Genomic DNA, 26086 nt, shown 5'->3' on the forward strand with positions numbered 1-26086 from the left:
GCGCTAAATTCGTCGTAATGTCTGATGGCGAGCCCATTCAAGCGGCGGGGCGCCATCCAGGTGGATTGGGTATCGGCCGACCAGCACCTTCGGCCTCGGTCTGTGCAGCACGTTTGGAGTCTTTCCGCATCCTCGTCTCGGCACGTTCAAAGATCTCATGGGTATGGTCCCACACAATCTTCTCCATGCCCATCTCGCGATGCTTTGAAAGTACCGATTCATCTCCAGTCGATTTGCCATCCCAGTCAAGTAAATAGGCTCCACCGCCTGGCTCTCCGTTCACTGCGCGCATTGCAGACAGGCCTTCTGGAACAGGAATGCCAACGCCTCCCTCTCGTGAGGGGTAGCATTGGCTCGTGATCTGAAATAGATGTCGCTCTCCAGATTCTTGTACGTTCAATATCCAGGGAGTCATGACTGCGTACATTACTTTGACGGCGAGTCTGACCGGTCCGCTGAGCTCGTTGGCGATTCCGGTCTTGACGGTTCCTGGGTATGAGTGGCTGAAAGATGTCCCGGGATAACGTTCTGCTAAACCTGCGATGAAGAAGTCGGTCATGACGACGCAGTGAGCCAGACATGCGTGTAATGTGAAATTGTGCTTCAGTTCGAGATCATCCACTCGCACGTCGCCTTCGGATCCTGCGGCGAGCACAGAGATGACGCGCGACAGTTCGCCTTCGTTCGAGGCCTTTTCCAAGCTTGGCATCAATTTCTCGATACATCTCATGCGCGCGTAGTAATTGACTGCCATTTTTCGATCGATGCCGTCGACGGTCTCTGTTCGTCCTCGGAGAGTCATATAGCCAGCGGTTAAGAACAAGCAGTGAATCTTGGGCTCCCGTTGGCGGAGTTCCGCACATAGCTCGTCGACATTTTTCAGCACGCTGATGTCTCGCTGGATGAAAATAGCTTTGCCTTGGGGATTGATCTCATGTAATTCGTCGCAAATCCGTTTGCCACGTTCTTCGCTCCTGCGCTCAGCGATCAGTCTCTTGAGGATGACGAACAGAGGAAGGGAGGTAAAGCCTCACCTGCCGATGATGTAGGCCTTGGGACTCGTAGTGCGAAGGAACAACTCCTTAGCGGTGCTCTCTCCGATGCCTCCCGTACCACCTACAAAGACTGCGACCAGGCCCACGAGAGATTTGCACTTGGCATTGGATTCGCGTATTGTGTCGATGCGCACCATTTCAATGTTCGCGCCTGGAGAATCAGTAAACCACGCGAAAATTCAGTGAGCGCAGTGACGGTGCGAAGACGTACCATATAAAAGGGACTCCATCAGAGAAGTGGCTGTATGCATGTAGAGTGCTGCAGCGTCGACCCGCTTTCGGTAGAGCTAGGGTCTGGCAAGGATGTTGAGGCAACGTGGATGACTGGCGCTGAGGTCGATTTGTTGATGTTATCGCCACTTCACTTGGCCGATCATATCTTCGATGCCGCTGTGGCCTTCCAGTCGGTTCCGTCCTGTCGGAGTGGCAATGGCGACTGTATCCGGGAAAGTGTCTAGAACGCGTCTGTCAAGAAGGCGCCTACCTGCCTCGAATTCAGCCAATTTGCGCCTGCCGATTTTGCACAAAATGTCGCATGCTAGAAGGAGAGCCGTAGACACGAAGAGCGGACGGCATGCGCCACATATGTACACGACTATGGCGCAAGGAATAGACTCGAAGCCAGCGCTCGTGAAGGTGCTGTGAAGAAACGACTGCCAGGGCTTTTCGGTTCTTCAAGCCGGCCGGTGCATAGCAATATTTGTGCCAGTGCTAGTCACGTTATGGCTACTCCCACGATGATCCGGGCGTGTATCCCTGCTTCCACCTAGCTGTCGGCGGCATAGCTGGAGAAAATCGTGCAGGAAGAAGTGCATTTTGACGACGCCATGTGCGTCATGCCGACTTTTGGTAGCACGCGGAGAAGGGCTCTCGCACCGATAAAGTGTGACCCGTACGCATCCCTCCCGCAGCACCAGGATAGCAGCACGATCGAGTGCGGTACAAGCTATATGTGGCACAGATAGGCACAGGCTTAGCGTTGTCTGTGAAAATGTCGAGCCGATACAGTACTGGTGCTCGCTGGAAGAGGGGTTTTGCATTAGCTGGATGAGGATGCACACGATTTGATCACGAGTAATGGCGCTTCGCAATACTTCAGATTCTCCCACGCTCAACAGCAGGACATTTGCGGCTGGCGAAACCATCTGACGTGGCGTGGATCGATATATGCCAGAAAGTTAGCTGGTTCTGCAGCATGGCTACATGGCAATACGGCAACAGTTGGAAAAGCCATAGTACTCCCCGGTTCAGCCGGACCCAATGCATATTCTAAATCTATTACATCTATCGCTCTTTCAGTTTTCTCGTAGCAAGAGCAGCCATGATTGAGCTCATGCTTCCAATAAACAGACATACGCCAATACCACTCAGCCCTTCCCTAGAGTGCACATCATCCGGATGTGCGTCTTTGGCAAGTTCGGGACTTTTCCCCGGCTCTAGGATTCTGAACACGACAAAGCTGATGAAAGTGCCAACGAATTGTGGAATCGTCGTGTAAATATTCAGGATTCCAAGGTATATCCCACTGAGCTCCCCGCTCTGTGAATGTGCGCCAGATTGGGAGGGCCGTCGGAGAAGCGAAGGCTCGTCCATTTCGAAGTCGTTCGATGAGCGGCGACTGTTAGGCGTGCGAGTTCCCTTCGGGCCACTGGTAGGCAGTGTGCTGCCGAGCCGGTTGATCTCGACCCCGATCAATGTAGCGCTTGCAAACCCAGCAATGGCACTCGGGATACCAGCAGCTGCCATTAGGAACGTAGCGAAGCGAACGGACTTGACCACTGGCGCAAATAGCAGACAACTGGTGAACATTGCACAACCAAAGGTCCAGACATCCAGGAGATGAGGCTTGACAAATGGCACTTTGGCAACCGCCTCAAGGCCCTTTGGTGGTCGTGGAGTAAAGGAGTACGCTTTCTCGTCGTCACCAGGACTTGTCACGAGCGTTGGTAGTATGATTGCCGTGACGAATCCGATCGTCGAGTGAATGATGAGCGCTGTGCTTCCCGCTCGCCCAACCTGGCTCAACGCGTCCGTCGATGAAGGAGGTATGCCATCGAGACCGTGTCGTAGGTAGATCTCTCCCACCCAGGTACTGCCGTAGAACTGGAATCATCAGCGAATGTCGGATTTTGAGGAAGTATCATACCCACCATGAGGGGAAACCAGCCAATCCATGACCAGAACTGCACATTGCAGATGTACTGAATGCGCTGCGGAACGTGCAGAGCTCGACTGTAAATCTGCTTGATGATAGCAAGCAGGCTTTGGTCGCTGTCCGTTGCGCTCCTTGGATCTGCAACCAGAACCTTCTCAGTCACAGCCCAGCAATTCACGCTGAAAGTGAACACCATCATGAAAGCCGCAAATGCGCAGACTTTCTTGAACTGAGTATCTCCAAGCATCGGAGGAAGCCAGTAGTTGAGGTCCAGAGCTCCAAATCCAAACACCAGAATATGTCCCAGTCCCACCATTCGTGTTATCCACGCTCCGCCTGTCTGCTGTTTCTCCACTGGCAAGGCGTCGACCACGAGTGCCCGACACGTAGCTTGTGCGATATTGATCACAAAGTCGAGAACATAAATATCGAAAATCGCAAGCCTGATCGTCAAAGCTCTCCTCTGTCCACATATCAGCTCTTTTATCCTTTCCATCGCCTCAATCCAAGACATACTCTTTCCACAACCTCAGCGCCAGTACCAGGCACAAACCACTCCACAATCTCAATCGCCCATCCCAAAATCAACAAGCAGACCGCAACAGCGACTGTCCCTCCTATCATGAATGGTCTCCTCCTCCCATATTTACTCGTGCTCTTATCACTGATCATGCCAATGATCGGTTGCATGATCAATCCTGAAAGTGGTCCAGCGACCCAAACCAAACTCATTGCCCCCTTCGATAACCCCAAAGCGAGAAGATAAGGTGTAGCATACGTCTGTTCCGTTCCCCAGCAGAATTGCAATCCTATCAGCGAGAATGTGAGGAGGAACATGCGCATCGATTCGCTTCCGCCGCGGATACGTGGTTGACCCGTCCATGTTGGGGAGGAGTCGCCGTAAGCCATTGTGTGAAGGTGGCCTTTCACCGGCGGGGCGGAGACGAAGTTGTGAAGTGATCCTATGTGCTTGTGTTGTTGTGAAGACTTGCTCCTGATTGTTGTTCGGGGTCGTTTCTGCGCCAGCCAGAAATATCTCACAGGCGTCAGCAGGAAACCCTGCTGGCGGCAGTGCTAGGTCAATCACATCCGTGCAATGCTTGTTTGAAGCCCGACGCCCGCGGCCGCGCAGAGCGTTCCAAAGCTATGAGGTCTGCGCAAAGAAGTTTGGCAGAGGAAAAGGAGAGGTGTGAGAGTGACGCTGTTCGGAAGAGATGGACAAGTTGTAGCTGCCATTGGAAGCTGTTAAGGTTGGCGGAAGTGTGCATGTTGCAGCCGCAACAAGCAGGGGTCTGGTTAAACGATCAAGCTGGAAATCAGGAAACAGGGCACGTGCTCCACTCTTGTGCCAAAGGTTCAACAGGCAGCAGGAGATAACAGTGCATGTAGTTCATGGTATTCATAGGTACGTCAGGCATGAGGTGAGTCGTTGCATTATATCCACCGCTTTACACAAATCCGCATCCTTTGGGTATCATCCAATACTCCCCTCCCAACTGTGAAGTCTGGTTGCCCTCTTTCAATGTATCCAAACCCGTATAGACGCATGTCCAGGGGCCTCTATATAGGGGATAGTCTGTCAAAAAGCTGGACGAGTACCCTCCCTACCATGGTCGCCGCGGCTACCGGCATGAATATAGATATGAACTCAACCGGGTTCCTCAGCTGCACCGATGTGTTGATGTATGGAGTTTTCAAAGCATTTGAAGAATCGCGCTCGAATTTGACAGCATCTGAGTCGGCCGGAAACTTTCCTGTCTTCGCAAACACCTCCATCAATTCGTCCTTCTCTCGCCATCGCGCTACGATCCATTCGTAAAATGCATCCTTGTCGTCCAGCGGTAGATCCGAGATTTTGAATCGTCTCCAATGCATATTCACGCTCTTAGGCGTACGTCCTTGGAAATACGTGGATCGCAATGTGAAGATCTCTGCTCCATATCGACCAGCGGGCACGCCTTCATATCCTATTGTGCAATCGTACAAAGAGTCGACACTGCCCTTCAACTCCTGCAAGCTGAACTGGAGTCCCGTACTCCTTGGCAAGAGCTGATGCTTCAACTTCTCCTGTCCAGACTTTTCTGCAAATTTCTCAGACTGTGATCGCGTATTTGCAGACAGGTTGGTGCCTTCAGGGAAGATCAGCAACCACATGGGATCCAGCTGCGCCTTTCCAGATTGTCCACTCATCGGTCCAGAGTGCCGGGTCTTGAGTTTCTGTAGCCTATACCTCATTCTCTGCTGATCTGTGGCCCACTTCCTCGCCATGAATATGAACCCGTAGAGCTGCATAGCTGGCCCTATCATTGGCACCCACTTGAGAGAATCCTTCAAGATGATATAAATGTGTCCATGCATTGGCATCGCATTCGCATATGCGATCCACCACAGATATAGCCAATCCGTATACAGTTGATGGTTCGCCATCAACAACGCTCTATCGCCAAAGTTCGTTTGTACCATCCCATGCGCATCCTGGAACAGCAACCCTTCAACGCTCTTATCTCCGGAAATGCGAACGACTGTGGGACTCCACCATTGGGTCATGGTGGTTATGAGCAGGCCGAAGAACTGCTTCGTCAGGGCCATGTAGGCATAGAACCAATCTTTGCTTATGAAATAGAGCGGGAGTCCCAGGAGCTGAGTCCCGTGAATAGCGAGACACGATCCAAAGAAGTAGATGCCGAAGCCCACAATGCGCAGAATCTGCATGAGAGCGCCATGCTTAAGAGGCGGAATGACATGGAAATCGGAAGCGCTTGTATTGCCGTTCACGAGGGTATGCTCGGTCGACTGCGCTGCAGCCTTGCGCTGCTTGAGTTCGCTCATGGCCTCGGGCGGGGTGGGTAGGATGTGCGGAATGATCGGCTTCTGCTCTCGAAGCAGGCAGGTCGAGGTGGTGTGTTAGATATTCTTTTTCCCAGCGTCCCCGCTGTGTAGATAGTAGCTAGGTCATGTCTCGTGAATGAATCAGGCGACAGAGTGAGTCGTCTGAAGTAGTTTAGCACGTGGAGCTTTGTCGTCCAGAATGGAACGCACCTGTCAGCAACAGCAAAGCAAACAATGACGCCTTCCTCGGCTGGCGCCGCGGGCATTCACATGCCCACTGGTCTCCACGCCCGAGCTTGCTGTGGATGAAACAAACATCAACTTCACCCATCCTCGTCGCCAAGGCATCGCCATCGTCCTTCTCTGAAACGTGTCAGACTGTGATTGTGGCATCGACGATGGGAGCATGAGAGCATTTCTACGATGTTGGCGAAGCACTCGAGCGCCAACACGGTGTTTCACGACTTCTGCAGCTCGACACGAGGTTCGAAGCATCGCTGAACTGCCAGATCGTCTGCATCCTCGTTACCAGGAGATCAAGAGCCACGACCTACTGGCGCTACGATGGCCGGCGCCACCTCGCAATGTTCTCATTGTCCGGAAAGATGAAAGCTCAGAGTGTCACGATGCCGCGGTCGAGTATGCGAACCATATTCACGAAGTCTATCCCGGAACCTCTGTCATTTTCGAACCATATCTGGCCCATGGAGTGGACAAGCAGCTGAACTTTCCAATCTATGCCGCAAATGGCGAAGGCAATTCGGCGTACGAGAAGAAGGTTGACCTAACCTCTACCTTTGGCGGCGATGGCACCATCTTGCATGCAGCCTCTCTCTTCGCCACAGCCAAGAGCGTACCACCCGTGCTCTCATTCAGCATGGGCACATTGGGATTCCTTGGAGAATGGAAATTCGCAGAGTACAAACGCGCTTTTCGGGAAATGTACATGTCGGGGTCGCCCTCGACTGTGCCTCCCAAGAGCACAGACGAGCCCGAGCTCAAGGAGAGATCTGATGCGTGGACCGAAGCACGTGGCAAGTCGATGGGCGAGTCTCGGAGCGCACGTATCCTCCTACGGAACAGACTACGCATTGGTATCTTTAATTCTGAGGGTGAGCGACTGCCTCACGAGCCGCCCTTCGCGCATGCGGACAGCAAATGCGATGACATCTTCGCGCTCAACGAGGTGCTCCTACATCGTGGCGCTCTACCGCACCTGGCTCATATTACGATACTGATTGGCTCTCCTCCATACCAGAAGACATTGACAACTGCCATCGCGGACGGATTCTTGGTTTCGACACCTACAGGATCTACAGCCTACAGCTTGTCAAGTGGCGGCTCTATCGTTCACCCTCTGGTATCCTCCATTCTACTGACGCCTATCTGTCCGAGGTCTCTTTCATTTCGACCTCTTGTGCTTCCGGCGAACACGCCTATCACACTTCGCATCGAAAAGCAGAACCGTGGCAAAGAAATTGAAGTCTCTGTTGACGGTGTAAGACGACAGGAAGGTCTGAGAGCAGGCATGGAGGTGAGAGTCGTTGGCGAGGAAGTACGCTCGCCAGGAGCTCCAGGAGCAAGAGACTGGCTCCGAGGTGTGCCTAGTATCGTTCGCTCAGGTGGTGCGGCCGATGGTCAAGATCACTGGGTCGGCGGTCTGAACTCGCTGCTGAAGTTCAATTATCCTTTTGGAGAGGACGGCTAGATTGGATGGATAGAGAAGAGGCAACATAGCCGGATGATGTGTTGCGAACATCGCGCTTATCAGTTACCAATATCCAAGCCAGTGATAAGGCGTTGCCAATGGCAAGGTATTGACATAACTCTGCCTCTCGGCTCGATAGGACATGAGGCTTGGCTTAGGCTTCGCCTGGCGATACTTCCCGTTACTGTGTCCAGATGACTCATGAGGAAGGACTTGTGTGTCTCGGCGGTGCTTGTATCCTAGTCAGCAGAAATGAGAGCGGCTTGGAAGCGCGCAAAGCGGTGTGCGAAATTGCGTCTCGCCTACCTGTAACAGCAAAAGAACACCACCATATGGCCACAATCATCACATGATGATGAGCAGAGGCTCAACAGCCAAGTGACCCAGCCATTGGATGAATGGGTGCTGACTTGCGGCGCAAAGTTGTGTTTATTTCATCCTTCAAAAGCCGTCGTTGAATATGCGGTATGGTTCGAGCACTGCAGTAGCGGCACTCTCTCCGCGGCTGTCTCAGTAGATGAATGGCTATGAGACGATCGTTAAAAAATAATGCTGACTCGGTCTAGCCAGATCACGCTATTATTCCTGGTACATGGACCGTTGTTGTGGCTGTGTTGTGAACCGGTGGGCTTGTCCGTTCCATGATCCTTGCACTTTGAGACCGCTGCGAGATGAGCTCAAGATCCGGCGAACGCATGCTTAAGACTATGGCGCTGGGCGCTCAACGGTCCTGTGATTGTGGTTCAATCGTTGCGAAACGGCGGAAACTCCGCTACCATGCAGCGCGCATCTTCGACGTTGACTATAGAACAGCCGGCGCCCGAGACATTTGAGCACCGGCTGAGACTTTGTGCGAGGTCCGTGCCGGTGAATAGTGATCTGTAGACTGGACCGCAAGAACAATATGGCACGCGAGCAGATGGTACTCCAGATAAGGATATCTGATCATGAAGGGGGAGCGTAGCGTATACGCAAGGCTGTGTGGAACCGATTCCGACATGGGAGGCGAACTTCGCAATACGAACATCGACGACAGACTCCGGACAGGCAGGAGTCTCGTATTTCGGCGCTGCTGTGGCTGCTGTGTGCTTTTCGCTGATCGGTCGTCAGAGGTGGGATCTCAACAGATAGCGGCATGAGGCGTGCAAGTTGGCGGTACAGGCTTCTTGCGCTCGAACTTGATTTTGCGCATTGCTCGAGACGGCTTGGTCGGGAGCACTTCGCGCCTAAAGGTCGAGGTGCGTAATGAATCCTGGGACATGATGCCAATGCCGTGCCGTCGCCGCAGCCGGCGTATGAAGGCCATACGGGCTACAGCGCGTGCGCCTCGCGTATATCGTATGTTTCATGCAGCATGTCTTTGAGGAACGGCAGCGGTGGCGAGGGTGAGATGTGTGGTCATCAGCTATGCGCGAAGAAGCAGCTGAGATGCGAAAGTGGAAGTTGAGCACCGGGATGTGAGGTGTTTGCATATAATAGAGTTGCCGCTATTGTCTGCCCGCCAGCTGCAACGAAAGCTTCTGCTGCCGGGTGTTGGCTGGAACGCGTCATTTGTTGGCAGCGGAGCGGAGGGGGAGGCGTCGAGGTCGCTTGCAGGCTGGTGCGGGTGGAAATCACGCAGGAGGGCAGCAGCGGGCAGGTCGTCATGGTGGTGCTGGTGGTGTCCCAAGCGAAAGGCAGATCGGCGTCTGCATCTCTGCCCGCGATGTCATTTGGTCGCACTCGAAACACCAGCGTAGCCCAGGCGTTCCACGCGCCATTCGTCATGGATGCATCCTGGTCACTGCACAGCCCAACTGCCGCAACAGCTCCTAGCTAAAATAACATTAACGTTGTGTGCGCATTTGCGCTGGCCGCCCATGTGCCAGACACCCCCTTGGCCGCCGTTCCATTGCACTGCACCATCCTGGGCGTCGGCGTGGCTAGTCAGCAGCTGGCCCGCTCTCCACCTTCCTCCCAATGCTCATCTTCTCCGGTGAACAACGACGAAGCGTGCGAGCGTTGGCGAGCTTGGGGTAGTTGGGTGCGGGCGCCTGCAGAATCCGACCATTTTATATTCACTTCCTCTATATTGTCCCGGCTGTGGCGCGCGGGGGTGCGAGCACTTGCGGGCAAACGGCCGCTCACCACGCGCGGGTTGGAGCTATAGCTGGACGACGTTGGTCTTATACCGCCCAGCCAATCTCCGTACGACGACTTCGTCAGCGCTACGGCCTGCAGCGGGAGAGTCAGCAACTCCAGGAGCATGTCGGCGGCTGCCAGGGATGGCAGAGAGTCTTCGAAAAGAAGGAGCATACTGTCGCTCGCCGGTCTGCGCTCCAGCGCCGACCTCCACGACGATGGCGGCCGAGATGTCAAGAAACCAAAGACACTGAGCAAGAAGCCGAAGCATGCGCGAGGGCCGAGTCAGTTGGGACATCTGAACTACTCCGTGGTGGCCGACGAAGACCGGACGAATACGCCACTATCAGACCAGTCGCGATCGCAGTCCAGACGACCCTCGATCACCATGAGAGCCTCCAAGCGGCCACCTTCAGTGTTCGAGTCGCTGAAGACGAGCTTGACGAGAGGAAGCACCGAGGACTTGTCCAGCTTTGCTCAGAACTATACGAGTGCCGAACCACCTTCGACCACCTCCTCGAAAGCGCCCTCGCTGGTGTTCGATCATACGCTTGATAGCATCGGAAATGCTTCACCGGGTGCCTCCAAACATGTGCTGCTGCACGGCGAAGTCCAGACGAGCGCGGGCATGTTCAGAAAGAAGAAGGAATATCTCGTGCTTACAGAATATGCTATCTTACGATACAAAACGCAGGCGAAGGCAGCGGAACATTTCAGGACCATACCCAGTGGGAGCAATCGCAGTCCCATGCAGAAACATGCGTCAATGCCGTCCGCGGGGTCACACAGTGATCTTCAATCGATGTCGGACTCCTCGGGCGACAAGGATGGCCGAGTACTATTGCGGCAGATTGTAGCTACGCATAAGCTGGACGATGGGAAACCATACTTTGCGCTGGAAGTGGCTTACTTGGACGAGGATTCTGGTTCTGCGTCAGTCATGACGCTTCAATTCGCACGCCCAGAGGAGCGAGATGGCTGGCTGGTACGAATACGAAGCGTTGCGAGCGAATTGCGGTCCAAAGAATCGACCTTGATCTCCCCTCGAAGTCTTGAACATGCCGCGCGAATTGTGGAACGAGAGCATGATTATGACCCCACGAATTGTGCAATCTACAAGGTCGTGCAGAGGCAGCCGGCCGTCAAATCAGGCAGCAAATCGTCTTCAGATGACCTGACGAAAGTTTCATCTACGGTGTGCTTCCTGGCCATTGGTGTGCACAAAGTACATCTAATCGCGCTTGCCAAGCCCCCATCAAGGACTGCCAGCCCGCTCATTGCTCCCAATCATTCGCAGGCTTCGTTTGGGATTCTGACCTTGATTGGAGTTAAAGTCAGTAGCGATGATGACACTTTCGAGCTCGTATTCCGACAGCCGATGCAAAAGCCTCGCGTGCTATGCCTTGCTTCAGCTTCGTCCTTCGAGATCGCTGCAAGATTACACTGGTCCGAGAACTTCCTGCGACCGGAGTGCGGCTATCGACTGTTTAGGTTCAAAGTGCCTGTCGAGGTCGATGATCTGCTCCTGCCGCCAGCGGCCGCGGATGTTGAGGAACACAACTGTCTGGACCGGACTTTGATTGCATACTGTGTAGCGTATGGGGTGAACCCCTCGAATATCCGGTATACAATCAACTACAGCTGCGAAGATGCTCCGCGTTTCGAACTTCTCGCTCCTGCAGATCTGCGTCGACCGAGTTATGGCCCTCTTGAACTCTTGGCCATCATGCGTGCTGTTCGCTACAATGAAACTTTTGGCAGCATTTCGTTCGCTGGAATCAATCTCGACTCGCTGAACGGCCTGCATGACAATTATGGCAACGAGCACGTCTGCACACGGACGAAGCGAGGCACCCCCATCAGGCTCAGTGCAGACGAGCTCAGTCGGTCGTCATTGCTTGTTCAAGAGGTTCGCGCAATTGCCGCGACCAGCAAAAAGCTGCGACGCATGGATTTCTCTGGTTGCGTCACAGTCAAACACGCCGACACTACACCTACAACTGAGGAGGCTCCTCGACACCGTGACATAGGCAGTGGTGTTGTCGAAGCTCTGTTTCCGCTATGCAAACACCAGACCACAAACGTGGACTGGATTTGTCTCAATGGCATAGAACTGAGTGAGACTGATCAGGATTATCTTGTTGGCGCAGCTGTGGACAAATCGTGTCATTTTCGTGCCATCGAGCTCAATCGATGCGGACTGAACGATCGTAGTTTGGGATTGATTCTCGATGCTCTTCGCGCGCAGGAAAACACATTGGAATCACTAGAGATCGCTGGCAACAGTGCGCGTCTGAGCCCCTCTGCTTTCGACAGCCAGCTAGGGATGTTTGCTTTCATTCGAAAACTGAATCTCTCTAATGTCTCCAGAACATCTGGCAATGAGGCGTTCATACAAGCAGAGACGCTGCTCATGTGGCGCCTTCAGGAACTGCGTCTCACTGGTACAACTCTGAATGCGAACACCATCGATGCAATTTCTACGTATCTTGCTCATCCTCAGTCAGCCAGCTTGCACGAATTGTACCTCGACAATACATACCTCACAGGCGGTGACGTAGCAACCCTACTTCATAGCATGTCGTGGGAGAACGCAGCACCACGGGACATGCACCTCGACATCAGCCAGTGTGTAGTGAGCAAAGGTCTCGAAAAGGTCACTCAAGCCATCACCAACAACCTCACACCATCGCACCTGAGTATGCGCTCGATCGAATACAAGGAAGAGTCGCAGTTCAGGAAAATACTAAAAGCGCTCACTGTGAACAAGAGCATTCGATGCCTCGATATTTCTCAGACAGGTCTTCCAGGAGACGCAAGCGATGATACATGCGCTGCCATTGCGAAGTTGCTGGCCAAGAACGAGACGATCATAGAGCTCGACATATCGGGTGATGACTCCCGCTTGGCAACTTCCAAATTCGGGCCTGGCATCAATGAAGCACTGAAAGGACTCAAGGATAATACGTCTCTGCAGGTCTTCAAAGTGGAGAAACAGAAGCTCGGCATTAGAGGCGCGAGCACTCTAGCTGAAGTGCTACGGCTGAATCGTAGCCTTTTGGAGCTTCACTGCGATAACAATGAGATACCTCTACATGGTCTCACTGATCTGGTCAATGCATTGACTGATAACACAGTGCTCGTTTTCTTGCCGGCAATGAACGATGGGCGAGCGGCGGCATTCAAGGCAGCGGAAGCAACCATGAGGACAATGTCCGAACTCGATCCGCCTCGAACATCGCTCAGCAGCGGGAAAGCTCCAGCAGGACACTCTTCCCCAGTGAAGAAAGGCTTGGCGAGCATGCGCAAGACGACTTCACGGGCAGCCGCGAACTACACACCTTCCTTCCCAGCCCTTGCTTCATACGGGCGAGCATCTCCGCTGCATGAGACACGCAATGTGTCTCCACTATCACTCAACCTACCGCCCAGCAAGAAAGCTAGCCACAGCCCCTCAGGCAGCTCACACAGCCACACAGCATCCTTCACAATCCAAGACGTACAAACCACTCACCGTCTCCTCACAGAACAATGGGATCGGCAATGTTACCGTCTCGAACAATACCTCCATCGAAATTGGTGCCTCCTCAACAACGTCCCCGTCAAAATGGAAATCGAAGATGAGAAATTCGAACGACCGGGTTCTGTAGGCAGTATTGGGAAAATGCTCGAGCAAGTCAAAATCGATACTACACCGAAAGCGGATTTGGATACCGGAAGAGTGGGATATTTCGATTCTCCGCAGGATGAACATCCTACGGAACCGATCGATTTTCCTACGCCGAGACAACCGCATGCGTCGAGGAGCGGTGCGCCGCAGATTTCGCCGATTGATGAGAGTAAGCATGGAATGAGTTTTCGGCATTTTATGCTCGATGGAGCTGGGAGTCCGCCAACGAGTTCGATTTTGAGTCCTGGGAGAGGAAGTGCGGAGAGTCAGATTAGGTCGATGGGTAATGATGTGCGAACATTGAGGATTGATACGGCTGTTGGGAATGATGGGGGAAGGACACCGACGTAGGACGCACGGAGGTATTGGCTCTTGCTCGGATCACGCTTGATTCCTGTGCTTGCACCAGGAAAGGGAAGAGAGAGCTTTGGCTTTCATCTTTCATTTGGACCGTTTGAAGTATCCGTGGCTTTGCGGTACTTTGATTTCATCTTTTGGAAGCGGCTACGTTCACATCGAAAGAAGAGAGACGTTTTTGGTTTTGCTGCATTGGGAAATGGTTCGCTGTGGTGTACAAGTTCTTGGTATTTTGGTGTTCAGAAGAACCCGGCCGACTGGGCCGAGGAAGGGAGGGTTGGAAGGCGGAACACCTTTTGGGGCGCTAATTCTTGTTGGACTTGGGATTGTTGTTTTGTACATATATAACGCTTAGAGCGATCGAACGCAAAAGACGACAGTGTGATTATTATGGAGGAAGATGAGATGAGAGAGGAAAGAAGAGTAAAGTTAAAAGTAAGAGTAAATGCAATGGTGACGGCGACGAGTGAGTCGTGGTTTTTGTGCTGTGTTCCTGTTCCTTGTTGTCCATTGTTCGTCGTCCAGTGTCTTTCCAGTTGGCCGGTTGTGGTGGTGCCGTGCCTAAGGTCGGCCAATGTGCCAAGCATGCCGATTTCGGGATATGCTGTGACGCAGTGCCAGAGACGGTCGTTGCATGAGTGCCGATGCTCGCTTTGTGGAATCTTGGCATTGTTTACCAGAGGTCTGGGTTTGTTGGACAAGGTGAATTGTGCTATTGGCTGCGGTTGCTGTTTGTGGAGAGTGCAGGCTGCAGGGTGACCACCTGGTCAGGAGGTCGCGTTGGAATCTTGGAAAGAGCGGAGGTCCAGAGTCATGAGGATACGGGAGCATGCTTGGTGCGGGCTGAGGATGGAGAAGTAGAGGTCGTGGTTGCGTGCTGTGTCCACTCGCTGTGTTCTGAATATGGGAGGATGGTGGTCCGCTTGTATGTGGTAGCGCGCTTCGTGACTACGGTGGTGTAGAATTCCAGCTGTCATCTCGGGCTGGACTTCGCAGCTGTTTAGGGTGTAAGACCGTATGGGGTTCGTCATGGTACGTTCGATTTTGTGGTCCAACGCTGCAATACTGTTCAGAGATATCGTGGGTTCTGTTCAAGTCAGCCTTCCGTCTCTTCTATTATGACGCAATGCAGCCATCTTCAAGCTGGTCACGTCGCCGTGGGAGCCTCTCAGTATGAACTTGAAGCTTTGAGAAATGTCTTTGCACATTGCGATCGTGAGCATGATGTCCTTTTGGGTTTTAGTGTCTTATGCATTTCCATGACTCAGAAACAAAGCCGTATATCTGACAGCCTGACAAGTTTCCTTTCTACGCCATCGCCCTTGCGGCAGCAAAGATGGCCCGCTCTCAGACACCCATAGTCCTACTCGCGTCCTCTTGCTGCCTTGCACTGCCGCCCAAAAGTGACCCCCCGTCGCCGTTTGCGCTCCCGAATGCATGTCGTGTTGTTCCATCGCAGGGTAGTCGTTGCGGCTGGTCGTATCTATATCGAGGATGGGTAAAGCATGATGCGAACCATGGCGCCGAACGACTTGGATGGCAGGTTGTGTCTGAATTGTGCCCTCACCACACCGGAGTTGCCTGTTGGATCCATATCAGCATACCTGTTCACACCTCGACTCGCTCGCACCTCTCCAACGCACCGTGTGTCCGCGTGACCTTGCCCCAGATGACACGGATCTTAGATCCTCTAACCTCCTTCTTGGCGCGGTAGACGTATGCGATGCGCTTGCCCAGGTAGAAAGATGCGGCCTTTGGGTCGTCGACGCCCTCAACCTTGATGAGCGATGTGTTTGGGTTGGTGGTGCGCTTGCCCCTCTGGTACGAAAGGTGCTTGCCCCTGTGAGTATTCAGTCAGTACGACTGTCCGTAGGTGTATGCCAATGCCACCGCCGCTATTTGTTTCCGAGATTGAGACAGCGGAGCGGAGGGCGTTCGAGCAGCGGCGGCGAGGGCGGTACTGACTTGACGTAAAGACGGTGACCCTGTGATTCGGACATGTTGGCGGTGTTCTGGGTGGGCTCGCTGGGTGTTTTGTCGTCGCTATCGTCCGCAGAAGTCGGGAGATGCGCTGCGTCGTTAATTCGATTTTGCCAAGTGTGGGAGAGTCGGCAACTTCCGGTGCCCGCTCAGGTTAGCGCGACGGGTGTACCCATTGTCATAGTCAGGCATCAAGGCCATCATTCATTTTTCGAATTTCTGACTCGGTGTTTGTGAGACGGACAAGCTGGTTATGTCCATGACCCCCAATAACGTGCTACCGGAGATGTTGGACACCCCAATGGCACGATTGGATTGCCGCATACGCATGCAGTTGCTCGTCATTCACTTGATGGAAGCGTTGTTCCTGCTCCAAGCAGCGCAGCATTGGGACAAAAAATCTTTTCTCCGCTGATCTCATCAGGTCCGCGGATAAGCTCAGAACACTCATTGTGTTGCACCTGGCGTCGCTCGTACGATACAGTCGACGGCTGCAAAATTTGGCTACATCAGGATGGTATAGCACCAATCCGATACCCACATTTCCTTGTGCTGCAATCTAGCAGCGCGAGACGCAGCTGCGTCGGTAGTGATTCGGCCAGCTCTGCACTTTTGACGTCTGCTCGGTAATCAACGGGGGTGAGTGATTAGTGTGCGAAGCACAGAAGCCTCGCTGCCATTACGGTGTCACTGCGAAGCCGGATGGAAGCGCATGCTCGCGCGAGAGGCTATCAGCATCTAGTCGAGGCAGAGCACGAATGATGCGCGTCGGGACATTTCCCGGAGAGCGAGATCCGGCCGCTGTGAGTGATGTGCTGTGGTAATGTGCTCTGCGGTGACGGTGACGGAGTTTGCGGCTCATTCTCCAGCGCGTGTGAGACGGCTATCGTTCTGGCCTTGGAGCTGGTAATTGCTGAGCAAGCATCGCCCGCCGCGTCCGGAAACGAGAGTGGGCAGACAGCGACAACCGCGGACATTCACTCATCTTCTTGCATCTCCACAGAGCAGAGTGGCATTGCCCGTTGCCGCGCAGGACTGCATTGCGTATCGCCACCGAGCGGCCGTGAGCAATCGCCTTGACATCACCGTCTCAGCAGCCGTGATCGCGGGCAGGGACTTAGCCTTACACTCAGCCAGCCAGTGGACCCCACCACACCACACGTCAACCTCGAAGCATTGCTCAACAAATCTTTCTGATCATCCTCCTACTCATTGTCAGCAGACTCCCCCTCTGCTCTGACAATTCCCCTTCACCGCACCTCTTCCCTACTGCACCACCCCACCACATCGACGACATGGCGAGCACGGTGATCCACCGCGACGAGGAGCAGAATGCCGGGTAAGTCCAACAATTCGGTGAAACTTTGCTGCCAGCTCCGACAACGTGGGAGCTCGTCGCGTTGGATGCGCAACGAGCGACATTGGCCTGCGAGATGTGCATTTGGCCGAAATGCAGCTCCCCGCACTCTTCCGTCGTTGTCGGTGTGGAACACCACGTACTCGAGGACTCGGCTGACATGTGGGTGCTTGCAGCACGATGGAGCTCAAGGAGAACACCGTCATTATCGTCCTCGGCGCGTCTGGCGATCTCGCGAAGAAGAAGACCTTTCCTGCACTCTTTGGCCTGTTCAGAAATGGCTTCCTGCCCCGCGATGTCAAGATTGTCGGCTACGCTCGAACGAAGATGGATCACACTGAGTACCTGAAGCGAGTCAAGTCACATATCAAGACTCCAACAAAAGAGATGGAGCAGCAATTGGACGAATTTTCCAAGTTCACGACCTACGTGAGCGGGCAGTATGACAAGGATGAGAGCTTCCAGGAGCTCGAGAAGCATCTGCAAGAGCTAGAGAAGGGCCAGAAGGAGACCAACCGTGTGTTCTACATGGCATTGCCTCCTTCCGTCTTCATTCCCGTCTCCGAACACTTGAAGCGCAACAACTACCCCAAGAGTGGTATCGCACGCATCATCATTGAGAAGCCTTTCGGAAAGGACCTTGCGTCGTCGCGCGAGCTGGACCAGGCTCTGCGACCTAACTGGAAGGAGGAGGAAATCTTCCGTATTGATCACTACCTTGGAAAGGAGATGGTCAAGAACATCCTGATCTTGCGCTTCGGAAACGAGTTCTTCGGAGCAACATGGAACCGCAACCACATCGATAACGTGCAAATCACCTTCAAGGAGCCATTTGGCACCGAGGGACGTGGTGGCTACTTTGACGAGTTCGGCATCATTCGCGATGTCATGCAGAACCACTTGCTCCAGATCTTGACCCTGCTCGCCATGGAGCGCCCAATTTCCTTCTCCGCTGAGGATATCCGAAACGAGAAGGTGCGCGTACTCCGCGGTATGCCTGCCATTGAGCCAAAGAACGTCATCATTGGCCAATATGAGAAGTCGCTGGACGGCTCCAAGCCAGGCTACAAGGAGGACGACACCGTGCCTAAGGAGTCGCGATGCCCCACCTTCGCATCCATGGTCGCCTACATCAAGAACGAGCGCTGGGACGGTGTTCCATTCATCCTCAAGGCAGGAAAGGCTTTGAACGAGCAAAAGACAGAAGTTCGCATTCAATTCAAGGATGTCACGTCTGGTATTTTTAAGGACATCCCGCGTAACGAGCTGGTGATCCGAGTGCAGCCAAACGAGAGCATCTATATCAAGATGAACAGCAAGCTGCCTGGTCTCAGCATGCAGACGGTTGTCACTGAGCTGGATCTCACCTACCGACGACGATTCTCTGATCTTAAGATCCCAGAGGCATACGAGAGTTTGATCCTTGATTCGCTCAAGGGCGACCACTCCAACTTTGTGCGTGACGATGAGCTTGATGCTTCATGGCGCATCTTTACTCCTCTCCTGCACTACCTCGATGACAACAAGGAGATTATTCCAATGGGTTACCCATACGGTGAGTTAACTCCATGCGAAAGACTCGTATCAATAGCTAACCGACTCTCACAGGCTCCCGCGGCCCAGCTGTCCTCGACGACTTCACCTCCTCATACGGCTACAAATTCGCCGATGCTGCAGGATACCAGTGGCCACAGCACCAGATTGAGCCTAACAAGCTCTAGATGAGAGCTTGGATCGCAGTACTTTTCACAAAAGCGTACAATGCATCGTATTAGCGGGGCACGATATAGAACTGGTTACATCCTCGCCCAGTGAAGGCATGAACTTCAGAAGATGGACAAGGGAGACAAATCTAGATACGAGACAGACGAATGGGTAGGCGAGCAATGCGCGTCCTAAGGATCAATCACCTGACACGAAATTTCACAAAACGAAAAAGCTCTCATCATTGCGAAGGCGCGCTGGTATAATGGAGAGAGACGGGTGCTCCGATGCCTAGGTGCGGACTCAAATATGATGAGTGATAGAGGAATGATGCCTAAGCGTACTGGGAACTGCATCGTATGAAACCAAACGATAACCATGCCCAACTGTTTCATCCTGCCTCTGACTCCATTCGTGATCCCTCACTTTCCCAATCGATACAACTCTCTGGAACTTCACCCGTAATTCTAAAACTGCTGTTTTCGCCTTGCTCGGGCATTGCATGCGGGACTGCTGAAGAAGTGACTCCACTCGGCCTGGGACCCCCAATCCCAGTCCCACGCACTCCTTCGGAATTGCTACGAGAACCTCGCTCTTCGGCTTCGGCTTCATTACTGATGTCCGAGCTTTCGACTCTCTCGATCTCTTCTCTCAACTCTCTCAATGTCTCCCGATAATCTACAAAATCCTGCATAATCAAAACTGTCCCCAATCCTGTTTGTCTTTGTTCTACGGCATTTTGTCTCTCGGTTTCGATATTTGAGCCTTGGAATCCGTGCTGAAAACCTGGGATTTGGGTTGGAGTGTTTGGGAGGAGGCGAACGAGACCGTAGTTGTTTACGCTGTGGTTGAATTCGTAGAGGCAGCCGCCGGAGAAGTGGTGGGTTGTTGGGGAGGTGAGGAGGGTTTTTGTGGCAGAGGAGGAAAGGGAAGGTGGTGAGTTTGGATCTTGACTGGGTTCGACTGGGGGAGGAGAGGGAAACTTGGAGCTGTATTCGGAGAGGAAGATGGGGATGGTTGTGTGGGTGAAGGGTGTGGTCTGGGAGCGCGGTGGGTTAGTTGTTGTGTCATTGCCGGGTTTATGTTCTGCGATGATTAGTGACTGACCAAGTCGCTCGATGATTCTGTTTGTGAAGTTGAGGAGGTTGTGTTCCATGTGTATTTTGTGAACTATTGCCATGTCAGCAACGTGTCCCTTTTCCGTCTGACAGGCGTGCCTCACTGTCCAGAAGTCTATCCGCTCAGACGGCTCCCTTGTATGCAGAAACTCGAAGATCTGCTTATCGCGGAACCCATCATTGTCGGCTCCATATGCGATGGGCAGAATACGTTGTCCTCTTGTCTGATCCTTGAGATGCATGTATTTCTTCACGTCTCGAAGTACAGCCGCGATGACGAGCGCACAGTCTCGAGAAGCCGCATCGTCCATCGATTGATTGATCAATGTCTGAGCAACAAAGGCTCCCAGCGTATTTGGGAAAGATGCCATGAGATCGATCGTCTTGAAGTAGGATTGCACATTCTCAGCATTGTAAGAGCCATATGGGTCGAAACGATTGATGCCTCTGAGAGGGGGATAGGCCTGTATGAGAACATAGATGCCTGCCTCTTCGAGCAATCTCATTGCTTGTGCATGCGGTTTGGACGAGTCGATCTGGTAGACGAGAATTGTGTTGACGCCCAGTTCTTTGAAGAGTGCAACATCGTGCTGGAGCCTTGGAAGTTCTTCATCTGTGATTGGGTCATATGGTTGCCGGTCAAGAGCGTTGTCTTGATACACTACACCGCGCACGATGAACTTGGTGTGCGATCAGTGGAAGTGGCAATTTGTTGAAAGACTTCAGCCTTACGCGTTTCTGTCCTTGCCATAGGTAACGACCACGGATGATGATCGGTTGCAGAGGAGCACTCATTCTTGTGCGAAACTCGCAATTGCGAATTCGACGAGTGCTGGTATGGCACGGGAGGACGATAGCTTCCAGCTTCCTGGCAAGCTAAAAGTTGGCACATCGTGAGGTGGCCTTACAGGTGTAGCAATGATCTGCACTGCTCTAAGGTTGTTTTGTGAATGCCTCAGCAATCCTACTGCCAAGGTCGTTTAGCAGCACAACTGTGGGCATGAGCTGAAGCAGTTGAAGGCCATCTGTCAACGGCGTCCAACAATCGTTGTGTGTCATCCGTTGCCGAGTCGGCAGCCTTCTGTCAAGGCAGTACAACAGCACCAACGACAGATCTGGAGCCCATCGTGCTCTGATTTAGCTCTCACATGCATTGCGCAGCCATGTCACTTAAGTTGACCTACCGATAGCGAAACTATGTCAGAGGTGCCGTGTTCATGCATGAGCGCAGAGGCCGGAAAAGCTCGCCCGACCAACATGACGAATCGGGAAGTAGGCAAGGCAGAATTCGCAGAACTGGTTTGGAGACACCTTACACATCGACCTGTGGAGAGGATGCTCCGGTGTGTCCAGCGGAGGAGACACTGGTGCGGCCCAACCGGACACCAGCCGGCCTTGGTGAAGTCAATTCAAGATGCAGCAGCGACACTGCTCTGTTCTTGCCAGGCTCATCGCTGTTGATCAAGATCGTGATGCGAACACGGTAACGTTGCGACGGAACTTTTTCACTTGGTGAAACGCGCGCCGACGGGGTTCATGGGTGAAGTGTAGCAGTCTTCAATGGTGCGGCGTCGTGGTTACGAACGGGTACCGTGCGTGCAGCAAATGTGCAGTCTGGTTGCGGGAGGGAGTGATATGCGCGACGTGGTCAAATCGGCTGGAGTCCGTGTTGTGGCCAGCGGGTGCGTTTCAAAACGTCGAGCGGTGGAGGTGCGTTGACGAGCACGCCATAAACGTTCCAGCACCGTGACATTGATGGACATCGTCGTCGTCAGAGAGCTTTTGTGTTGTCAGCGGCTCGCCCAAGCTCCTGCCCCTGCAGATCTGAGTTGTGGGTTGTGCAGCGGATGCATGATCTGGCAGATCAGCGTCATGCCTGCAGGAGGTGTGCATGCGTAGGGCTGGCCTCCGCTGGAGAAGATAACGAAGAGGAATGAGCTGTGCTGTAGCCCACCAGGGAAAGCGCATCGAAGCTGCGGGAAACGGGGTGATACACATGCACAAACAGTCACCAGCAACGCACGAACAACGACGGCGGTTTAACGACAAAGCACACGCGCAGCACGTCGACTCCCTGGCTCCCCGCGCGAGATTTGGGCTTGGTCGTTTGCGTCGGGAGACTCGTGCCGCGGGGGACATTGATGGACGGCGGCCCTACCTGGACAACAATATCAAGCCCAACGCTGCGCCCGTCCGTCGATGCGCGCTCGTCTGCTGGCCTGTGTCCCGCTGACTGCAACCGTCACCACCGCCCTCGATTTCGCTGCTCGCTGTGTAATTGACAAGTCGCCGCTGCTCGCCACTCACACCTGTGCCGCCGTCTTTCGTCAGCAGCATCCGCCATTCCATCAACGCCTGTCCTCTTCCACCGCCTTTCGTTGTAGCACGCCATCCCCCAGGCCTACTTCTCCGCTCCCTCAACATCAGCGCGCGTCCATTGCCAACACATCATCCATCATGAACGCAGACAATGTTCTGCGCAGTCGCCCCGAGGGCACGCGACGCTTGGCCGACAACCTCGAGAAGCCATTGCTAGATGATCGATCGTACAGAGTCATTGAGCTGCCCAACAAGCTCGAGGCATTGCTCATCCATGACCCCGACACAGACAAGGCTTCGGCCGCAATGGACGTCAATGTCGGCAGTCTTTCAGATCCTGAAGAGATGCAGGGAATGGCGCATGCCGTCGAGCATTTGCTGTTCATGGGCACCGAGAAGGTGGGAACATGTCTCGGGAACGAAGTGTCCTTCAACTAATCTGGTCTCGCACAGTACCCGGGGGAGAACGACTACAACTCATACCTCACAAAATACGGCGGCATGAGCAATGCCTTCACAGCAGGCACCGACACCAACTACTACTTCGAGCTCTCAGCCTCGTCCACATCGAACAGCCCCAAATCGTCAGCAAACACGAGTCGATCGAGCTTGCTAACAGTACCCAAAGGCCAAGCCCCTCTGTATGGCGCCCTCGATCGATTCGCGCAATTCTTCATCAAACCATTGTTCAGAGAGGACTGTCTGGAGCGTGAGTTGCGAGCGGTGGACTCAGAGAACAAGAAGAACCTGCAAGCGGACAACTGGCGAATGATGCAGTTGGCAAAGAGCACGGCAGCGAAGCAACATCCATACCATCTGTTCTCAACGGGCAACTACAAAATCCTACACGATGATCCCATCGCGAGGGGCGTCAAGATTCGCGACGAGTTCATCAAGTTCTACCAAAAGAACTATTCCGCGAATCGAATGAAGTTGTGTGTATTGGGGAGAGAGGGCCTAGACGAGCTCCAGCAGTGGGTAGAGGAGCTCTTTTCCGATATCCCCAACCAGGACTTGCCAAAGCTACGATGGGACGATGTGCCAGTGCTCACGGAGAAGGAGTTGTGCACACAGACCTTTGCCAAGCCAGTCATGGACCAGCGTATGTTGGATCTCTCTTTCCCATATCCGGATGAGGAGAATCTGTACGAGTCAATGCCTGGTCGCTACTTGGGCCACCTAATAGGCCACGAGGGTCCGGGCAGTATTCTGGCTTATTTGAAGGCAAAGGGTTGGGTATCGGAGCTCAGTGCAGGTCCCTCGCCAGTCTGCCCGGGGACTGCATTCTTCTCGATCGGCCTGAGATTGACTTCACAAGGTCTGGTACACTATCGAGAGATCATCAAGACCATCTTTCAATACATTGCCATGATCAAAGAGCAGCCTCCGCAAGAATGGATCACTCAGGAGACCGCGAAGCTCGCTGAAATTGACTTCAAATTTAAGCAAAAGATTCCCGCATCGCGTACTACTAGCCATATGAGTGGAGTTATGCACAAGCCTCTGCCACGTGAATGGCTGTTGAGCGGGCAGCATTTGGTTCGAAAGCACGATCCGGAGGCCATCTTGAGAGGCTTGAACGCACTTCGACCTGACAACTTTCGATTCACAATGTCTGCGCAAGACTTTACGGGAGATATGGCCAAATTCGATCAGAAGGAGCAATGGTATGGCACTGAGCACACCATTCAGAAGATTCCAAGCGACTTCCTGCAAGAGCTCGAGGCCGTGTCGAAACAATCGAGGCCAGCAGAGCTACACCTCCCTGCAAAGAACGAGTTCATTCCACAGCGCTTGGACGTTGAGAAGAAGGATGTCATCTCGACTGCACTCTCGCCCACTTTGATTCGGAACGATGGCAACGTTCGTCTTTGGTGGAAGAAGGACGACACATTCTGGGTGCCCAAAGCCAATGTCTACGTTTACCTGCGCAGCCCAATGGGCTACATGAGCGCATACACTGCTGTGCTCTCTACTTTCTTCAAAGAGCTGGTCGATGACAGTCTCACAGAGTACGCTTACGACGCCGAGCTGGCTGGTCTAGCTTACGGCTTGATACGAACTGCCAACGCGTTCGAGGTCTCGGTCGGTGGTTACAACGACAAGATGCATGTGCTTCTTGAGAAAGTCCTGGTCACGATGCGCGATCTCGAAGTCAAAGATGACCGATTTGAAATCATCAAGGAGCGCATGGCTCGCACGTATCAAAACTTTGAGCTGCAGGAGCCATTCAGGCAGATTGGCCGCTACACCCAACTACTGTCCCGAGACCGCGCCTTCAGCCAAGCAGATCTCCTGGCAGAATTGCCTAACGTCAGTGCCGACGATGTGCGCAACTTCATCCCTACTTTGATGCGCCAGATGCACATCGAGATCCTCGCCCATGGCAACCTCTACAAGGAAGATGCACTTCGTATGGCAGACCTCGTCGAGAAGACGCTCAAGCCCCACCCATTGCCTCCTACGCAATGGGAGACGCAGCGCTACATTAATCTGCCAGAGGGTTCTAACTTTGCATGGAAGAAGACTCTTAAGAACCCAGACAACGTGAACCACTGCCTCGATTATTGCATCTATGTGGGCGACGCGAGCGATCGTCAAACACGGGCCAAAACACTATTACTGGACCAGGTGCTTCACGAGCCTGTTTTCGACACGTTGCGAACCAAGGAGCAGTTGGGATACATCGTCAATGGCTCGATGATGATCGTTGGCAACGCTGCCGTGTTCCGCATCCTCATCCAGAGTGAAAAGGATTGCGATTATCTGTTGAAACGCTCTGACCTCTTCCTGAAGGAGTTCGAGACGGCCATCAAAGAGATGTCGGATACAGAGTTTGAGGAGCACAGGGTTGGTGTCATCAACAAGCGCCTGGAGAAGTTGAAGAATTTGTCTCAGGAAAGCGGCCGGTTGTGGCACCACGTCCTTTCTGAAGTCTTCGATTTCGAACTCGTCTACCGCGATGTCGAAGTCCTCGAGACGCTGACCAAGGAAGACATGGTCGATTTCTACATGACACGATTCAGCCCGAGCTCTGCCGTTCGCTCGACCTTTGCCACTCAACTGGTTGCCCAGTCATCACCCGAAGACATCGCTGCTAAGACCACAGATGCTGAGAAGAGCGAAAAATTGGCCGACCAGATCATCGCGTTGCTCTCAGGAATTGGTCTCCAATGCGAAGCTGAAGACCGCACGAAGCTTGTTGAGAATCTGGGCAAGACTGACATTGCCAAGGGAGACGTGCCAGACACACTGAAAGCCATCGCGACATGGCTCGCGGCTGTTGGACTCGACGAGGAAAGTACCAAAGTGGTGCTTGCACAAGGCGAACAGGCTTTGCCGCAGCTTTTCCCGGCTGCTGGTATTGTTGCTCCTTCACACGATGCTGAGCAGACTAATGGAACGACTGAAACGAATGGCACGAATGGAACTGTCAAGGAAATCAACAGAATCCTCGTGGAGGATGTGAAGGGATGGAAGGCTAGCTTACCGCTTGCTGCTAATCCTAAGCCTGTGAAGGATCTTTCGGAGTTTGAGGAATTGGAGTCGAAGCTTTAGATGCATTTTGGAGGATACTTTCGAAATGCTAGAGAAAAGTTAGAGGGGTATGGCCGCGAAGCTGAAGAGTGGATGGGGAGGTGGTGTAGGTTATATTCGCAGCGAGGCGTTGTAGGATATCTCTTTCTTCGCTCTGCAAGGATGGGTCGTGATCG

At 53.3% G+C, this 26086-nt stretch overlaps 9 protein-coding genes across 9 annotated transcripts; 4 read left to right on the forward strand and 5 right to left on the reverse strand.

Moving 5' to 3' along the window:
• Window positions 1-37: 37 nt before the first annotated feature.
• Window positions 38-1306, reverse strand: CKM354_001108400 (uncharacterized protein; the record flags this gene model as incomplete). The annotated part of the gene is made up of 3 exons (XM_044806561.1): window positions 38-974; window positions 1035-1206; window positions 1267-1306. The coding sequence occupies 3 exons, from the start codon at window positions 1304-1306 to the stop codon at window positions 38-40; spliced, it is 1149 nt and encodes a 382-aa protein (XP_044662496.1).
• A 1033-nt stretch (window positions 1307-2339) lies between these two features.
• CKM354_001108500 (uncharacterized protein) lies at window positions 2340-4119 on the reverse strand (the record flags this gene model as incomplete). Its single annotated transcript, XM_044806562.1, has 3 exons — window positions 2340-3158; window positions 3206-3673; window positions 3727-4119. The coding sequence occupies 3 exons, from the start codon at window positions 4117-4119 to the stop codon at window positions 2340-2342; spliced, it is 1680 nt and encodes a 559-aa protein (XP_044662497.1).
• Window positions 4120-4770: 651 nt separating this feature from the next.
• CKM354_001108600 (uncharacterized protein) lies at window positions 4771-6039 on the reverse strand (the record flags this gene model as incomplete). The annotated part of the gene is made up of 1 exon (XM_044806563.1): window positions 4771-6039. One exon carries the CDS (start codon window positions 6037-6039, stop codon window positions 4771-4773), a length of 1269 nt encoding a protein of 422 aa, XP_044662498.1.
• Window positions 6040-6445: 406 nt separating this feature from the next.
• Window positions 6446-7747, forward strand: CKM354_001108700 (NADH kinase; the record flags this gene model as incomplete). The annotated part of the gene is made up of 1 exon (XM_044806564.1): window positions 6446-7747. The coding sequence occupies one exon, from the start codon at window positions 6446-6448 to the stop codon at window positions 7745-7747; it is 1302 nt and encodes a 433-aa protein (XP_044662499.1).
• A 2245-nt stretch (window positions 7748-9992) lies between these two features.
• On the forward strand, window positions 9993-13889 carry CKM354_001108800 (uncharacterized protein; the record flags this gene model as incomplete). The annotated part of the gene is made up of 1 exon (XM_044806565.1): window positions 9993-13889. The coding sequence occupies one exon, from the start codon at window positions 9993-9995 to the stop codon at window positions 13887-13889; it is 3897 nt and encodes a 1298-aa protein (XP_044662500.1).
• Window positions 13890-15378: 1489 nt separating this feature from the next.
• Window positions 15379-15895, reverse strand: CKM354_001108900 (uncharacterized protein; the record flags this gene model as incomplete). The annotated part of the gene is made up of 3 exons (XM_044806566.1): window positions 15379-15476; window positions 15539-15735; window positions 15861-15895. 3 exons carry the CDS (start codon window positions 15893-15895, stop codon window positions 15379-15381), a joined length of 330 nt encoding a protein of 109 aa, XP_044662501.1.
• Window positions 15896-17170: 1275 nt separating this feature from the next.
• On the forward strand, window positions 17171-18953 carry CKM354_001109000 (glucose-6-phosphate dehydrogenase; the record flags this gene model as incomplete). Its single annotated transcript, XM_044806567.1, has 3 exons — window positions 17171-17214; window positions 17409-18787; window positions 18841-18953. The coding sequence occupies 3 exons, from the start codon at window positions 17171-17173 to the stop codon at window positions 18951-18953; spliced, it is 1536 nt and encodes a 511-aa protein (XP_044662502.1).
• A 374-nt stretch (window positions 18954-19327) lies between these two features.
• CKM354_001109100 (uncharacterized protein) lies at window positions 19328-20849 on the reverse strand (the record flags this gene model as incomplete). The annotated part of the gene is made up of 4 exons (XM_044806568.1): window positions 19328-19975; window positions 20044-20106; window positions 20159-20734; window positions 20787-20849. 4 exons carry the CDS (start codon window positions 20847-20849, stop codon window positions 19328-19330), a joined length of 1350 nt encoding a protein of 449 aa, XP_044662503.1.
• A 1404-nt stretch (window positions 20850-22253) lies between these two features.
• Window positions 22254-25931, forward strand: CKM354_001109200 (uncharacterized protein; the record flags this gene model as incomplete). The annotated part of the gene is made up of 2 exons (XM_044806569.1): window positions 22254-22772; window positions 22827-25931. 2 exons carry the CDS (start codon window positions 22254-22256, stop codon window positions 25929-25931), a joined length of 3624 nt encoding a protein of 1207 aa, XP_044662504.1.
• Window positions 25932-26086: the final 155 nt, after the last annotated feature.

This window comes from Cercospora kikuchii, assembly GCF_019650295.1.
Source record: "Cercospora kikuchii DNA, contig_00007, whole genome shotgun sequence".
In the NCBI taxonomy this organism is placed as follows: domain Eukaryota; kingdom Fungi; phylum Ascomycota; class Dothideomycetes; order Mycosphaerellales; family Mycosphaerellaceae; genus Cercospora; species Cercospora kikuchii.